This window comes from Neoarius graeffei, chromosome 13 (genome assembly GCF_027579695.1).
Source record: "Neoarius graeffei isolate fNeoGra1 chromosome 13, fNeoGra1.pri, whole genome shotgun sequence".
NCBI classification, from domain to species: Eukaryota; Metazoa; Chordata; class Actinopteri; order Siluriformes; family Ariidae; genus Neoarius; species Neoarius graeffei.
Genome location: NC_083581.1, coordinates 56338822 through 56357500, shown reverse-complemented (window position 1 = coordinate 56357500; position 18679 = coordinate 56338822). Strand labels below are relative to the sequence as shown.

At 39.2% G+C, this 18679-nt stretch overlaps 1 protein-coding gene across 4 annotated transcripts in view; it reads right to left on the bottom strand.

The window, feature by feature from the left end:
• Positions 1-4925: 4925 nt before the first annotated feature.
• Positions 4926-18679, bottom strand: part of uba3 (ubiquitin-like modifier activating enzyme 3) — a 102898-nt gene continuing 89144 nt past the window's right edge. For all 4 annotated transcript variants that reach the window (XM_060938089.1, XM_060938090.1, XM_060938087.1 and 1 more), the window contains exons 11-18: positions 13582-13695; positions 13387-13440; positions 8519-8555; positions 8350-8431; positions 7589-7689; positions 7435-7498; positions 7302-7356; positions 4926-5477 (exon numbers count right to left, since the gene is read on the bottom strand). In XM_060938089.1, the coding sequence (XP_060794072.1) occupies positions 5389-5477; positions 7302-7356; positions 7435-7498; positions 7589-7689; positions 8350-8431; positions 8519-8555; positions 13387-13440; positions 13582-13695 (596 nt within the window). In that variant the 3' untranslated portion in view covers positions 4926-5388. The remainder of the gene's footprint in view (positions 5478-7301; positions 7357-7434; positions 7499-7588; positions 7690-8349; positions 8432-8518; positions 8556-13386; positions 13441-13581; positions 13696-18679) is intronic.

The window sequence follows — 18679 nt, the reverse complement described above, 5'->3', positions numbered from 1 at the left end:
TAACATGGTATATAGCTAGATTGTAATTAATTTGTAACAGACGCGAGATGGACAATCGTAACAGAAGTAATGTAACAGACATCATTTTGGAACTCATAGGCTTGACTTTGGCATATAAATGTTTTTATTACATCTCAGAAAATTAAAGTTATCTTTTAACATATCATTCATTAAAGATTACATGTTTTGTGACCTGATGGTAAAAAAAGAAATGGTTTTAGGTGAATAAGTTCATGTCCCCATTTCAGTACCCATAAGCGTGGAATCACTCTCTCTCTCTCTCTATATATATATATATATATATTTTTTTTTTAAACCACACTGACATTATCATAAGCAGTAAAGATATTTTGAGGTTTTTCATAGCCTACTTTGAAATTTCATGAATAACAAATGAACCCTGCTCTATAGTCTGTCAATTCAAAGTGACCCAATGTTTGCCGCAGAGTCATGAGCTCCGGAAACAGATTGGAATTAATACAGTTACATGACAAGACCATCATTAATCAGAGAGCCATTAGTGAGTTATTCACTGCCCTCAAATGGCTAGTGGAGAAAAAGCATTCATCAAATTGTGAACTGGACACTCACTTATTTATTGAAGGCTCTAAATTAGCTTAGTTCTAATAAAAGTGATTATCCACATGACCAGTCAAAGGGATATTTTTAAATAAAACATTGTATATATAAAAAGAGAAAAAACACCATTTCCAGAAAAGTTGAGATATTTTCAAAAAGGCAATAAAACAAAAATATGAGATTTGTTCATGCATGTGAACCTTTATTTAACTAACAAAAGTAAAAAAAAAAAAATTTCCAATAGTTTTACTGACTGTTTATATTTGCAAAATGGAATTAAGTTAGAATTTGTTGCCTGCAACGCGCACAAAAATGTTTGGAGGCATTATTCCCATTGTGTTACATCACCTTTTCTTTTAATAACACTTTTTAATCGTATGAGATCTGAGGATACTAATTGTTGCAGTTGTGCAACTGAATGCTTGTCCATTCTTGCTTGATACAAGACTTCAGCTGCTCAATAGTCCATGGTCACCATTGTCTGAGTCTCCTCTTCATGATGCCACATACATTCTCAATAGGAGACATAGCTGGGCTGGCAGCAGGCCAGTCAAGCACATGCACCTTGTGTCTATGAAGCCACGCTGTTGTAGTCTGTGCAAAATGAGGCCTGGCACTGTCCTGTAGAAATAAGCATGGACTTCCCGGGAAGAGACATCACCTTGATAAATATGCCTCTCTGAAGTCCCAACATACGCCTCCGCATCAGTGGAACCTTCACCCACGCCATGGGCACTGATGCAGCCCCATACAATCACAGATGCTGGCTTTTGCACCTTTCTCTCATGATAAACCGGATGGCCGTGTTCACCTTTGGCACTGAGAACTTGACATCTGTTTTTTCTGAAAACAAGCTGAAATGTGGACTCATCTGACCACAGCACACGTTTCCACTGTCTTTTGTTCCATCTGAGATGAGTTTAGGCCCAGAGAAATCAATTGTGTTTCTGCACAGAACTGATGCATGGCTTCCTCCTTGTGTAATACTCCAGTTGAATTTCTGGATGCAGCAACAGACTCTGTTAAGGGACAGTGGTGTTCCGAAGTACTCCTGAGTCCATGTGGCTATATTTGTCACATTAGCATGACAGTTTCTCAGGCAGTGCCACCTGAGGGCTCAAAGGTCACGTACATTCAACAGTGGTTTCAAACTTTGCCCTTTATGCACTGAGATGTCTCCGAATTCCCTGAATCTTTTCACAATATTACTAGTGCATCTCAAAAAATTAGAATATTGTGAAAAAGTTCAATATTTTCCATCAGTTATTTAAGAAAGTGAAAATGTTATTATAGACTCATTACACATAAACTAAAATGTTTCAAGCATTTTCCTATTTTAATCAGTATGGCATACAGTACAAAAACTAAAAAAAAACCAATCTCAAAATATTAGAATATTTCATTTCGAGTTTGAGTAAAACAGTATGAACACAGTGTATCTCTCGGTCTAGTTCAGTACACACAACCACAATCATGGGGAAGACTGCTGACTTGACTGTTGTCCAGAAGATGATCACTGATGCGCTCTACAAGGAGGGTAAGCCACAAAAGGTCATTGCTGAAAAGGGTGGCTGGAAAAGGTGCGCAAGCAACAGGGATGGCCGCAGTCTTGAGAGGATTGTCAAGAAAAGTTGATTCAAGAACTTGGGAGAGCTTCACAAGGAGTGGACTGAGGCTGGTGTCAGTGTATCAAGACCCATCACGAACAGACATCTTCAAGAAAGGGGATACAACTTTCGCATTCCTAATATCAAGCTACTCCTGAGCCAGAGACAATGTCAGAAGTGTCTTATCTGGGCTAAGGAGAGAAAGAAATGGACTGTTGCTCAGTGGTCCAAAGTCCTCTTTTCAGATGAAAGTACATTTTGCATTTAATTCGGAAATCACGGTTCTAGAGTCTGGAGGAAGAGTGGAGAGGCACAGAATCCAAGGTGTTTGAAGCCCAGTGTGAAGTTTCCGCAGTCTGTGATGATTTGGGGTGCCATGTCATCTGCTGGTGTTGGTCCACTGTATTTTATCAAGTCCAAAGTCAACACAGCCATCTACAAGGAGATTTTAGAGCACTTCATGCTTCCATCTGCTGACGAGCTTTTTGGAGATGCTGATTTCCTTTTCCAGCAGGACTTAGCACCTGCCCACAGTGCCAAAACTACTACCAAATGGTTTGCTGACCATGATATTACTGTGTTTGATTGGCCAGCCAACTTGCCTGACCTGAGCCCCACAGAGAATCTATGGGGTATTGTCAAGAGGAAGATGAGAAACACCCGACCCAAAAATACAGATACGCTGAAGGCCGCTATCAAAGCGACCTGGGCTTCAATAACACCTCAGCAGTGCCACAGACTGATCACCTCCATGCCACACCGCATTGATACAGTAATTCATGGTAAAGGAGCCCCAACCAAGTATTGAGTGTATAAATGAATATACTTTTCAGAAGTTGGACATTTCTTTATTGTAAATCCTTTTTTGATTGATCTTAGGGAATATTCTAATAATTTGAGATACTGGATTTCTGATTTTCATGAGCTATAAGCCATAATCAAAATTAAAACAAAAAAGGCTTTAAATATTTCACTTTACATGTAATGAATATAGAATATATGAAAGTTTACCTTTTTGAATTAAATTATGAAAAAAAGGAACTTTTTCATGGTATTCTAATTTTTTGAGATGCACTAGTATGTACTGTAGATTTTGAAAGACCTAAACCCTTACAATGAGAAATGTTCTTTTTGAATTGACTAACACTTCTCTCTTGGATTTTGGCACAGAAAGGTGATCTATGACCCCCTCTTGCTTGCAAAGACTGAGCCTTTGGTGCTGCTCCTTTTATACCCAAGCATGTTACCAAGTAACCTGCTTATTGTGGAATCTTCCAAAATGGTGTTATTTGAATAGCCTATAAACTTTGTCTTATTTCACCTGTCCCAATTTTTTTTTTTTTGAGTGTGTTGCAGACATCAAATTCTAACTTTGCTTATGTTTACAAAATATAATTAATTTGGTCAGTAAAACTATTGAAAATCTTTTCCTTGTATTTTTGTCAGTTAAATTAAGGCTGACATGAATTCAAATCACAAATTTTTGTTTTACTGCATTTTGGAAAATATCCCAACTTTTCTGGAAATGGGGTTAGATTTTATTTCTATAAATAAACAAGTAATCTGTGTTTTTCCCCTTACTTCATTGCTGATGTAACTACTAATGCTACTTAAAAGTAATACTCCAATGTTTGTTTTTTAAACTTCTATTTATCGGCGCTACCATCAGTAAAATGACAAAGAATTGTAATGTTGCCATGTACTGAAAGGAAGGGGAGAAAAAAAAAAGTAAAACCTATTTACTCAAAATCTGTTTGAAGAGTAAACTGCTTTGAACTGCTTACGTGAAACATTTTGTGAGGAAAAATGTACAATGAGCATTTTTATAATTCATTTTTCAGAGGGATGAATGTTATTGTGAACTGCTACAGAAAGCTGGAAATAATAATGGATATAAACAATTCATTTTTTGCTGATTTGCACATTTACAAAAATAAATAGAAATAAATAGAAATACAAGTCTTTAGGCAAGACCTAATGTCCGGGTCATCCTAAGACCTTTAATTATATCACAGTTGTGAATTTGCATTATGTATTTTATACATGACTGAACAAATTATCTTGGTTTCAATTATAAGTGAGTTTTGAGGATTTTTTTGTTGCCTCTGCCAACTTTGTTGCACAAGGTTAGGTTTTTTACCTCCATTTGTTTGCTTATGAAAAATATGCTTCTAATAGTAAAAATGGATCTCTTGCCAAAAACAAGCAAACAAACAAAGAACTCGACGCCAATGGCGTCGATGGGGATGCCTCTGCCCGGTAGACTACACGCCTTATTAAGTTGTGATTTGGGGATGGATATTTGACCTCACAGTAATCATGACCTACTGAAATTACTTGTATTAGCCTTGGAGATACTGTGTTCACAAGGTTCTTGGACAGACATTTGACCTCACAGTGACCTTGACCTTAGACCTTTTGATCTCAAAATCTAATCAGTTCATGTTTGTCCCAAAGCGCACAAATGGTGAAAGTTTGGTGAAATTCCTTTCATTAGCCTTTAAGATATTGTGTTCACAAGGTTTCGGGACGGACAGACGCACGGACAACCCGAAAACATAACGCCTCCTGCACCTTATGGTGGCGGAGGCATAAAAAAAAAAAATCTACTGCAGTGATGGACAAGTGACGAGTGACAACAGTGCTCCTTTGTGACCCGCGTTAATTTACTTGAGGGGATATACATACCACAAACTTTTGGCAGTGTGATATGCAGTTACTAAAATGGGAAAACCTGTCTTCAAAACTCCCTACAAAGGCTTTCTTTTATTACAGAACATTTTCACCAACAAGCATACAACTGAGCAGCAATATTTACATTTAAGCAGATGGGACCAAAAAAAAAAAAATTTATCCATCGTTAAATGCTCACAATAGACCTTCATCCCCAGTGTAGAATGCCGTATGTGCTAGTAATCTCTCCTTCACTCCCTCATGGCTTGTAAGGCTGGTTTATAAAATGAATCTTCAAGTGACTTAAAGTGAGAAAGCTTTTCAGGTAAGGAGAACACAAAATCCGAACTGCTGCATTCACACACTGCAAAGTGCCTTATTTACATAATGAAAATCTTAAATATTAAATTTCATCTAATAGGTTCCAATACATCTTTTCTGTAAATGAGAGGCAGCCATGTAGACGACACCTTTGGTGCAGTACACTATTACTCAGGGGCCATTATATAGTGTCCGGGACTAGTTGTGTTCAGGATGTGAAGTTAAGCTTGAAGAGGACTGTTTGAGGCGTGGTAACATCAGCCACAGCTAACTCCTGTCCATCAGCCAATCCCAGCTCTGGATCAATTCAAACAAGCAAAAGGTATTTAACGACACACACAGTTTTAAAAAAATTAAAAAAATGTTCAGGTTCAAGTGATTTGAGTTTAACTAGCATGTAAAGCTTTGTTAATGGAATAACATTAATGATTAATTTATATTAAATCAACAATTTTAAAATGTATAAAATTCTGGCACCCTTGGCATAGACTGGTTTAAAAAAAAAAAGTGGTTATGGAGGGAAAATTCTAATAATTACCTTACACTCATTAAAAGTGAGAGAAATCAAACATTAAAAAAAAAATTATTTTAACAAAATCGTGCGAGATCGTTTTTGCTACCCCTTTAGTACTTTCTACAACTTCCCTTTGCCAACACAGCATTCAGTCTTCTCTTACAATGCTTGATGTCTCATGGAGAACACAGAGCAGGCATCTGAGAACACTAATACAGACTAACATTTTCTGTTTCTAATAAATTCTTTTAAATTGAAATTTACCACGATTTAAGTAAGATTTTCGAAGAAGCAGCAGCTTGAGTGATCACACGTACACTCGTGCATAGCAAAATTCCTCTTCTGCATTTAACCCATATGAAGCAGTGAACACACACATGTACCCAGAGCAGTAGGCAGCTATGCTACAGTGCCCAGGGAGCAGTTGGGGGTTCGGTGGCTTGCTCAGTGGTACTTCAGCCATGATACAGAGGCAGGGGAACGTGCTGTTCATTCACTCAACTCCCCAGTGTCATTTTTCATAAGGCCAATAAATAAATAAATAAATAAATAAATAAATAAAAAAGGGGGTGTTTCCGGTAACCCGACCGATCGAGAATTTCCGCGTCGAAATTGCCGACCGTAAAGTTATTATTACAAATTTCCCTCGATATTTTAGTGTAAGCAGCGTTAGTTTCTCATAATTTTTTGTTTCAACACATTCAAGTTGTGAAAGAAACGATAAAAAGTAAAATGTTTCGCCACTTCTATCAGCCCTCCTGCATAAACATGGAAGCGCACTTGTATACTGAAGGAGGAAGGGAAAACTGAGCCAAGCCGCTATTTTGAATCCTCATTCAAGGCTGTAATGCAAATTGCTTCCTCTTCAGTATACAAGTGCACTTCCATGGCAGGGAAAAACACTACATTTTGCCGCCTATGTAGTCCCCTATTTATACAAATAGGAGTCATTCAGGATTCAGCCATGTTTTTGCTCGGTGTTTTTGCTCGACCCAAGTTCTACAGTAGGCTAGGCTAGGCCGTCTGCTTTTAATGGAAGTAGCCTAGCCTAGGACGTTATTTTCACGTTATTTCTTGATAAGGTGTTTTCACGTTATTACATGAAAATATCATGAAATAACGTGATAATTTCGTATCATGAAATTACGTGATGTTATGTTAGTTACTACATGATAAATATATTGTAAAAACGTGATAACTTTGTTAACAATATCTTTTCACGTAATTACTTGATTCTAAGCCAATTTTTTTTTTGAGTGTGGCAGCAATACGCTTCCGTAGATCATAACTCGAACTCTCGCGATATTTTTTTGTATTCGTTTAAAGATTTAAAACACTTTTATTTTATTATGATGTGTGGTATAAAGGATTCTGTGCCAAAATACTATTTTGTAAGATGTTTACTTGTGTTAATTTTTTCGAACAAAATTAAAAAAAAAAATTGAGAAAAAAAAAAACAAAAACAACTTTTTCCTACCTACCGACCTTATTTTAGTATTTCATGTTACCGGAAACACTTTTTTTTTTTTTTTTTGGCCTAACTTGTTTTTAAATCCAACCCATCTTTACCAAGGGTGCCAATAATTCTGGAGTTAACCATCTCTTACCTTTTAAAGTTTTGCAGAGATTAGGTCTTGTTCTTTCTTCAATTGAAGCTACAGTCTAGACACACAAAAACAAGCGTCTTAATGACCTTTCAGAACCATTTCAGACATATTTTGAAGTTTTACAAAGCCTTACCTGTAAATAAAGAGTTTTGTTTTTGCCTTCGAGTGTTGCAGTGATAGCTGGAGATTTCATCTGTCTGAAAATATTAAAAACGCGCATCAATTAATATGCTCCCATCCCTCAGTGAAGGATGCTGCTGTGGTAGAAGACATTGTGCAGTACTCACAAGGAGGCATTCTCAGTCAGATACTCCAGCACTTCCTGTAGTTTAGCAGACGGTGGGAATTGGAGTTTCTGAGGAACTTGACTACATGCTGAGCAATTCTCCTGTTGGATGAACATTTTTGAGAGACAGCAAAATACAATATCTTTTGGACCCTGAAAAATAATGTACAACTATACACTACCATTCAAAAGTTTGGGGTCACTTTGAAATGTCCTTATTTTTGAAAGAAAAGCACTGTTCTTTTCAATGAAGATCACTTTAAACTAATCAGAAATACACTCTATACATTGCTAATGTGGTAAATGACTATTCTAGCTGCAAATGTCTGGTTTTTGGTGCAATATCTCCATAGGTGTATAGAGGCCCATTTCCAGCAACTATCACTCCAGTGTTCTAATGGTACAATGTGTTTGCTCATTGCCTCAGAAGGCTAATGGATGATTAGAAAACCCTTGTACAATCATGTTAGCACAGCTGAAAACAGTTGAGCTCTTTAGAGAAGCTATAAAACTGACCTTCCTTTGAGCAGATTGAGTTTCTGGAGCATCACATTTGTGGGGTCGATTAAATGCTCAAAATGGCCAGAAAAATGTCTTGACTATATTTTCTATTCATTTTACAATTTATGGTGGTAAATAAAAGTGTGACTTTTCATGGAAAACACAAAATTGTCTGGGTGACCCCAAACTTTTGAACGGTAGTGTAAACTGACTCAACTGTCCTGTATGAGGATAATTTGTGAACGTAAGCAGTAAGCTTACCTTTCGCTCGGCCTCAAAGGTGTAGGTGTACAAGCCATCCACATCATTAAACACCAGATAATTATTTAAAGGAATATAAGCACTGAAAAACAAACAAATATTAGTGTCTCATGCAAACAACACCACAGTCTCATTGAATATTGTGTTCATATTATGCCTTAAATGTCACCTTGTAGCAATCTTAAAAACTTCCGAAGCGCAAGCAGCTGCAAACAAACAAAAAACACAAAAATAATTTAACATTTCAAAAATTCTGGTTCGACATTAACTTTGTTCCAGATGACTAGGGTGGTTTTCATCAAAACTACTGGAGTTTTCCTGTTCGCTTGTTTCCAGTAGCTTTAGTAACCTGGCCCTGGGTGTTTAGAAAATGTGTGAACTGCCCTAGAGTGCCTCCAGTGCCGAGGCCTGTGTGTATTTCTCTATCTGGACAACTGACTGCTGTTTGGACACTGCCAACAGCAAGTGACAATCCTGACAGGGGTACTAATCTCACCCGCGAAAGATCTATGATCGAAAGTAAATTACGATAAGAGCCATTTGACACCTGAGGAGACTGTGCAGTTTGAAGAATGAAGGTCATACAAGTCTTTTTGACAGGAAACAGCTGTCTCAGCTGTATGGGGCTGCCCATATGCTGACTTTTGAATTAATTCGCTGGTGATATACAGTACTAACAGTCTCCTCCTGGCATGGATATCAACAGAAATGACCCCAGAGGTAAAACTGGGAATATCGCATCTTTGCACGCAGAGCATCGCAAATCTACAAGGTGGTACAATTCATTTGGAACATTTACAGCAGGGTAGAATTCGGCCTGTTTATAAACACTCACAGCAAAAACCGCTCATTTATTGCCATTATGCTGTAATGCTGGGTGACACGGTGGTGGAGTGCTTAGCACTGTCGCCTCACAGCAAGAAGGTCCTGGGTTCAAGCCCAGCAGCCGACGAGGGCATGCTCTCCCCGTGTCTGCGTGGGTTTCCTCTGGGTGCTCCGGCTTCCCCCCCACAGTCCAAAGGTTAGGCTAATTGGTGGCTCTAAATTGACCGTATGAACAGTTGTTTGTCTCTATGTGTCAGCCCTGCGATGACCTGGCGACTTGTCCAGGGTGTCCCCTGCCTCTCACCCATAGTTAGCTGGGATAGGCTCCAGCTTGCCTGCGACCCTGTACAGGATAAGCGGCTACAGATGATGGATGGATGCTGTAATTGTGTCATGTGGGAATGGGAGCAAAATGGTAACGTCAACACATTAATCTATCCCCACTGGAGCTGTGGTAATATCGTTCGCCACAGCTCCAGTGGAAATTAGAACCACTGGATTAACTGGTGTTGTAATTGGTCATGACATTGCTGGCGGTAACAAATGACAATGCAGTGATAGTGACAGAATTACATAATCTGAACATTCATACTGCCTCACTGTAAAGCGACCAGAAGCAAATTCAAAACAGGAAAATATCAGCAGATTTGGTGGAAATTGTAATGAATTATACTTCATATGTAGTCTTGTGTATTTAACACATCTCGCAGAGGTTCAAGCTCTGTAACATTTCATTAAATACAGTCAGGTGGGAATACACAGCACCGGTTACTTTATCATTATACAAGACCAAGGGGGAAAATTTATCACCTGCCCTGTGTTGTTTTTACCGGACACACCAATGGGTTTTCTATCTCTAATGGGTTAGAGAGAGAACTCATGGACAAGCAGAGACGGAGGCTTTGGGTCAGGATGCACTGGCAAATGATTGGTCAAATCTCTGACTGTATGCCTCCCCATCACTGTTATGGATGACCTGAATAGACCACAGTTCTGCCCGCTGTTCATATTACTAACGGGACTCAGACTCTGAACAAGTATCATCCTCAATAGAGTACAAGATCAGAATGATAAAATGATTATCCTCAAAAAAGATCATTCAACAGTTATTTCTGGTCCACTAACTAGATTGGACAAGCGGCATTTGAAGAGTGAAGATATTTAGTATAACAGCGCTAGTATATTTCACTAGATCACTGTTTGCACCATGAAATTTCAATTCTAGCAATAGTTTGCAGCACTCTACCCAGCTGTCGCTTCTCTGGGAACCATTTTCATTGACGTAGCAAAATAGCCTATGGCCAAATCACAGACATGCTGATAATAGTACTGTTGCTCCTACGATACTGCTTCATTATTAGCACAGCGAAGGTCATTCTAAATAGCCTAAAGAAAAGTAACATGTAATCATCAGCATGAGCAAATGATTCACTTCCTCAATAGGAAGCAAAGTGTTATTCACGTTCTCAGTAAAATATAGTTTGTTCTAACTATTAGCAGTGACCATTATTGCCTGGTGATGTGCAGCAGCATGACCTCACAAAACCTCATGATGATGATGATACATGGTCCCGAAGGAAAATCAGCACCGTGGCAGAAATAAAGTGCAACAGAAATGTTACACGAGTGACCACCAGGGCCACCTGGGAACTCGGGTCGACAACAATGGCCATAAGACAAGTGTGATGATGTAGGGACCTTTTCGAGGTTACCAGGTGGGGTTACAGTCATGCAGCAAAGATTTTGCTACTGGTACACAAAATTGATCACATGGGGAAAACTCCACTATTTCAAAAGGAGACCACTTTGGTGCGCCACCACTCAGTTGCAGAACTGTTACACATGTAGGCTTCCAACCGTTTCCATTAAATCAACTGCAAGTCAAGACACATTTCTGGGTTCAAGAGCAAGCAAACAAAAACAATGCAATAAACATGCTTTCATGAAGCATTTTCGTTTTCCTAGATTTGCAGTTTAAGTAATAAAAGACTTCACAGCTAGTGTATAAACCATTACAGCCTTTTAGAGGATTTTCCCCACTTCTATGCTCCCAACACTGCAATCAATACAATACTACACTGCACTGCATGTCTTATCTGATTTTTTCAAAAAAACAGGATACACACTTCATCTCATTATCTCTAGCCACTTTATCCTGTTCTACAGGGTCGCAGGCAAGCTGGAGCCTATCCCAGCTGACTACGGGCGAAAGGCGGGGTACACCCTGGACAAGTCGCCAGGTCATCACAGGGCTGACACATAGACACAGACAACCATTCACACTCACATTCACACCTACGGTCAATTTAGAGTCACCAGTTAACCTAACCTGCATGTCTTTGGACTGTGGGGGAAACCGGAGCACCCGGAGGAAACCCACGTGGACACGGGGAGAACATGCAAACTCCGCACAGAAAGGCCCTCGCCAGCCACGGGGTTTGAACCCGGACCTTCTTGTTTTGAGGCGACAGCGCTAACCACTACACCACCGTGCCGCCCCTACACACTTCATGTGATCTGGAAATATATTAATTTGACAAAATTCTATAGTTATATGGCTATTCTTTTTTTATTGATAGTCTCGAGTTAGCACACGGGCGAGGCGCCCCCCCCCCCCCCACCCAAAAAAAAAAACCTCTTTAAAATGTGGCAAGTTACAAATGAATCACATTCGTAGATGAATGAAGACATTTGTTAAGCTCTGGAACACTTTTGCACTCTTGTCCATTTTGTTGGATATTATGTAAAAGAAGGGGGGGGAAATACCTACTACACTATTGTAACACCTCTATGCAATAAACAAAGCAAAAAAAAAATCCAAGATCAACTGTGAGCTACTGCTCACTTACATCTCCCCCGCGCTCGCTTATCAGAATGCAAGCAATTAAAGCAATAGGACACTTACTTTGAATGTTGACTTCAAGAAATAATTAACCCTGAAACAAGTAAGTAAAGAGCAGTGTTCTCCCCAGGGATTTCAAATAGCATCCTGGTAAACCGTCATTTTGAAACAGCATTTTGTTTGTTGAAATAGCGTCAAAATCCACACTGTTTCGTAAATACATTCAGTCTGTAAACAGGAAGTTGATGTGCGACAGACCTGAAAACAGTATATGCAGTATAGAACCCCAAGCGGCCATGATCTGTGGTTGCTGAGAGAAAGGGTGTTTTGGACAGATGGAGATACGGATGGACGGACAGAGGTAAGCCAGTGTACCCCACCGGGGTATTATTATCTCATTATCTCTAGCCGCTTTATCCTTCTACAGGGTCGCAGGCAAGCTGGAGCCTATCCCAGCTGACTACGGGTGAAAGGCGGGGTACACCCTGGACAAGTCGCCAGGTCATCACAGGGCTGACACATAGACACAGACAACCATTCACACTCACATTCACACCTACGGTTAATTTAGAGTCACCAGTTAACCTAACCTGCATGTCTTTGGACTGTGGGGGAAACCGGAGCACCCGGAGGAAACCCACGCGGACACGGGGAGAACATGCAAACTCCGCACAGAAAGGCCCTCGCCGGCCACGGGGCTCGAACCCGGACCTTCTTGCTGTGAGGCAACAGTGCTAACCACTACACCACCGTGCCACCGGTATTATTATTATTATTAATAATAATAATAATAATAATAATAAATCATTTGAAGGCTTCACTGGACTCACGCTTGGATCATGTTAATAACTAAAGCCAAAAGAAATTGGAAGATAAAACTATTACCTAATATTTATTAAGATAAATATTACCGAGCCCAGTGCTTCAGTTTAGAGTCATATTTTACTCTCAGCACAAAAATAAATATTAGTTTTTATCTACTTCTATCTTCTGGAGAGTTGTATGTGTCTCATGCAGGTACCCTTCATGTGTCTCATGAAGTCTTTACGCACTATAAAGTTAGTCGAGCTAGTATACACACAATCCTCTGATCTTTTCAATCCTATTACTGATTCGCACCTGACAAAATAACCAAAAGATCCACCATAATGTTCGGAAAAGATATGTCTTTCTGTTACTAATGACACGCACTGTATTTCTGAGCAATAAATAATTCCTGGGTTATGAAAACCGAGAACACAGTGCAAAATAGCTGCAAAGCATGTTCATTCAATTCTAAGGATTGCGTTTGCATTCTCTTCACATTGTGGAATTAAAGCAAGTACAGAGAAACAGAGAAGAGCAGTGTGTGCTGCTTGGTCTGGACATACCAGCGATGACTGCATTGGTGGATGCAACAGCTGGGATAATGCGTTTAACCACACCTGAAAGAGCAGAGTCAGAAACCTAATGAACCAGAAATTGAACCTTGGAGCAGAGTACTTATGGTGTGTATGATGTGTTCATAAACTATTTAAAAAAAATATATTAAAGAAACTCAACCCCCAGCTTACTCATGCAGTTACCTTGTGTGAGTCTGTAAGTGACTCCAGTGATGTTGAACTCTGCTGCTCTCTCCAAAGACTTCTGGAACACCCACTGAATGTGTTCAGGATTATCACCATCCAGAGCTACACCATCTGCACACATACCTTCATTTCAGTATTTAAAGTCCCAGTCAAAAGTGTGGACACGCCTACTCATTCATACAGGGACGAGAGTGGGGCCTGATGAAAAAAAAGCAGAAAATCTGTAATAAGGGGGGTCCGGGGGGACACCCCCCCCGGGAATTTTTTTTCAAAATGAGACCTTACACACCCTATTTCCTGCAATCTGAGCTGTAGTTAATTAAAACACCTGATGCCTATTTTAATACTTATTGAAATAAAAACACACATAGAACAATATGTATCAAAATCAATATGTGTACTGCATTAATTCAAAATAATATCTACATTTTATGGGGACTGGTTATTACTCATTGTCAACATCACTTGTTTTTCTAAAAAAATGTCCATTAAAATTCAGTTATTTACAGTTCCATTAATAATTCAAATTTTCATATATTCAATATATTGAATTAAATAAAAAAACATTCATATCTTATGGAAACTGACCTTTTCCTAATGTCCACATTACTTGTTTATGATTTCTTCACAATGTCTATTTAAACTTTAAAGTTATATAGTTATCAACACTGTCAGCTATAATTCAAATTATCATATATTCAATGTACTGAAATCAAACAAATGCATATTTTATGGGGACTGTCTTTATCTTATTGTCCACATCACTTGTATGTTTTCTTCAAAAGGAAAATGTCTATTTACACTTTTTACAGTTAAAAGTTATTTACAGTTCCCAGTTATTTTTGAAACAAACATGATCATTTAGACTTCAGCTTCTTGGCCAAAGCCAAAAGCTCATCAGTCCTCTCTTTTTTCCTTTTTCTTTCATTAGCCAGCGCCTCCTGTGTTTTTACATGCTCTAACCTGGTTCTCTTCTGCCCTCTCTCACACTCCTCTCTTGCTTTCCTTTTGCTTTGCTAAACTTGTTTTTTATACCAGCATCAATTTCACGTACCTTCGCTTCATCTCGCTTGTCAATAGTATTCTGCATCTCGAGAAAAAACTGCCGATTAGAGGAAAGTATTTTTGATACGCAGCTCACGAACATGTGTAAGTTTTGGTAAAAGAAAGCAGATGTGAGTGTCTTTGTAAAAACTGTTGATTGGCTATTATGGTCTCGACATCAATGTTTTGACCAATAACAAAGTAGATAACACGAATTTTACAATCACATTCAACGAGATTAAACGAGACTAAAGATGGCGACTTACAAATAACGTGTAAACATCGTTGGAGTTAATAAAGTTTGAACAGCATGAAGGAACATACCCCAACCCCCTGAAATTAATTTAAAAAAAAAAAAAATCTCAATGGATTTGGCATAATATAAAAAGGTCGTTTTTTACTCAGAAAAAGCGGAAATCCACCGAAAAGCAGAAAACTCTCATCCCTATTCATAGGTTTTTCTGTATTTTGACCATTTTCTACATTGCAGAACAATACTGACGACATCAAAACTATGAAATAACACATGGAGCATGTGGAATTGCGTAAAAAATTAAAATACGTTTCATATTTTAGATTCTTCAAAGTAGTCACCATTTACCTTGACGCTTTACACACTACTGGCATTATCTTATCCAGCTTCATGAGGTAGTCACCTGGAATGCTTTTCAATTAACAGTTGTGCCTCGTCAAAAGTTAATTAGCACAATTTCTTGCCTTCTTATCAAACAGTAAATAATAAAAATACAGTAAATAGCCCTATTCCACAACTGTAGCAATTAGGGCTGGATACCGATTCGGACCGGTAAAACATTCAAGAACCGAGTCCAAAAAACCGAAAGTCGTGAACCGGTTTTTTGGACCTGAAAGTCAGAACAAAGTACAATATAATGATTTCTATTCAGACATCTTCGTAGTACTCTAGTCATGGAAGGTAAAAAAAAAAATAGCCCTGAATCAAACTAGATAACAGACATCCCAAGTCTCCCAGAAGTTCCGGGAGTCTCCCGCATGTTGATCATGGCTCCCTGATGCCCGCAAATTGGATAATATCTCCCGGAATCTACAGCAAGCAAGCAAGAGCGTGCACGCAAAACATTAATGTCTGCATCGCGCATATGACGGAGTGCGCGAGGGAGACTGCGTGTGTGCCTGTTCATGAAGTGCATGCTAGACAAAGAGCATCCTGATTGGTTTACAGACATCCCAACCTGCAGAAACTCAACCGCCCACTGATGGGAAAAAAGTCATGCGGCATGACTTTTTTTTCCCCCCCATCGGGGGGTCATGACACCTCCCGGAAATGAGTTTCTGCAGGTTGGGATGTCTGAGATAAGTCCTAAATAAATTGATATTCTTCTCTTTCTGTAACTGTCGGTTCAGTTTTAGGTCAACAATGAAAATGTGCTACGAATTAAAATAACATCAAAGTTTACCACGAGGCCGATGTTGGAACGTACTGAGCTCGAGTGGAATCGGCGTCATGGATCCCCATAATCTCATGTAAATTTTCACTCCAAATGAAGAATCAGCGCTCAAAAAATTTAAACATGAGACAACCATGTTTGCAGGAGACGTTGTGAAGGCTGAGAGAGCTTGCTTAGACCCTGACAATGTGAACATGTTAATATTCTTGAAGAAAAACATACAGTAGTACTGTTGCAGCTAGCGGTGGACTGATTGCTGACAGCCACTTGACAGGTGTTGTAAAATCATGTTACATGTACTCTCTTTGGTTTGGTTTATGCTTATGTTTAATAAAGTAAAAGTGTTTTGAGTCACCTCTCTGCTTGGTAGTCACTAACAGATAAGGCATTGAAAACAAGTGCAACATTCAACCATAAATATTGGTTTAATAAAACATAAGATTACTAATATATCAACTAGACAGGCTCAGGTCCGGACCTGAACCTGAATGTCTGGACCTGAACCTGGACTTGAACCTGATCAAGCCGAACCGGTATCCAGCCCTAGTAGCAATCTATATTCAGGGATGTGATTTGGGGCTGGTGAAATTATCTGAAAATTTTAGCCAGGGGTCTGGGGGCCATAGGCCCCCAGCTGGTCCAGGGCAGCACCCTGGTGGGGGGACAAGGGGGGCAAAGCCCCCCGAAGCTCCTGGGTTCTGGGGTTTTCTGACTTAAAAATTGTACTAAAATGGCAAGCAAACACAAGAAAAAACTTGTCATGATTAACAAATTCAAGCCAATTTAATGGTCAACATGCAACTCTGAGCCCCTATAGTAAATTCAATGATTCTTAACTGACAAAAAGCCAAAACATGAAACCTAAAAATTTCATTCTAAATTAAATCATCTGCATTAGAATAAATAGAAAATTGTATAAGGAAAAACAAAATTTATACTTTCAATTACTGTAGAAGTTGAACATACCTAAATGTGCCTTTTCAAACAAACATGATGCAACATAAGAATTCATCCACAAGTCTTCAGGAACTCTCAAAGAAAAAAAGATGCTAGCATCCATGTCCAGTTCCAGCATAGTCACTTTTTTTCTGCAGTTTCTACTCTAGCAATGTCAACTTCATTTACATAACTCTACAGTGTTCACTCACCAAAGGATAATCATAACTCCACAGTGTTCATTCACTTAAGGATATTCAGAACCCCAGTGTTCATTCACTTAAGGATATTCAAAACTACTGTGTTCACTCACTTAAGAATATTCACAACTTATTGCAGTGTTCACTCACTTAAGGATAATCATAACTCCAGTGTTCAGAACGAAATCGCTGAACAAATGTCTCACAGTCTTATGTCCAACATCTGTAGCAACCTCTTTCCCCAACCATTCCCAGCGGAACTTGTTTTTCACTATTCTGTCGATTTCTTTAACTCGATTTACATCTTTACGCTCGATCACGGAGGCTGCCATCTTTCAACTCTTTGTCTGAAGTGAGCTTGCGTACAGCTATCTAACAAGCGCGTTCATTGGTTGTTACAGAGCGATGGGCCAATCACGTACCTCGTTTGAAACGAGGTACGTGATTGGCCCATCGCTCTGTAACAGATTGGGCAGTTGCCAGACTGGGCGGTCTCCCGCCTAATTGGGCGGTTTTAAGTGCATTTCGGCGGGTTTTGAACATATTTTGGGCTGGAAAACATCAGCAGTATCTGGCAACACTGCTCGTTTCATCTCAATGACGGAAAAAAAATTTTTTTTCAAGTTTTGAGATGAAAAAAGCGGAATTCCGCGAATTTGTGGAAAAATCACATCCCTGTATATTGTCAAGAACCACTCAACTAAGTAAAGAGAAATGACGTCCATCATTACTTTGACATGAAGTGCCTTCTTAATAATAATAAAAAATTAGAAGGTATGTCTGAACTTTTGACTGGTACTGTAAAAACAAATACTGTGCCAACAATGATCCACTACCCATATAATATCTGGTCACTAGTGGGTCTCTAAGGATTTCTTTCTACTGAGATGCTACACAGTTTAGAAAAGATTCTGAAATAATCTGTTATCAAGTTTCTGAAACACTCAACCCATGTCCTGGAGAATAACTATACCCCGATCAAAGTCAGAGATCATACTTTCCCCCCATTCTGATATTTGATGTAAACATTAACTGAAGCTCTTGTCCTGTATCTCAGGGGTGATAGCGTTCCGGCGCCGCGCCAGATTTCCGGCATACCGTGGCTGGGGGGGAAAAAAAAAAAAAAATCTAGTTCGCCCATTGTCCTGTGTCATTCTGAGATGCGCAGACAGACAGTAAAGGGAATTCGGAATTCCCTTTACTGTCTGTCTGCGCATCTCAGAATGACACAGGACAATGGGCGAACTAGATTTTTTTTTTCCCCCAGCCACGGTACGCCGGAAATCCGGCGTGGCGCCGGAACGCTATCACCCCTGCGTATCTACAGGATTTTATGCATTGCACTGCGGCCACATGACTGGATGATTAAATAAAACAGGTGTTCCTAATAAAATGAATGGTAAGCATGTTTGGCTGTATAGCATATGTACCAGGCTGATATTGTATTTTATTTATTAAAAAAAACACACACTACATATGATCTTTGCC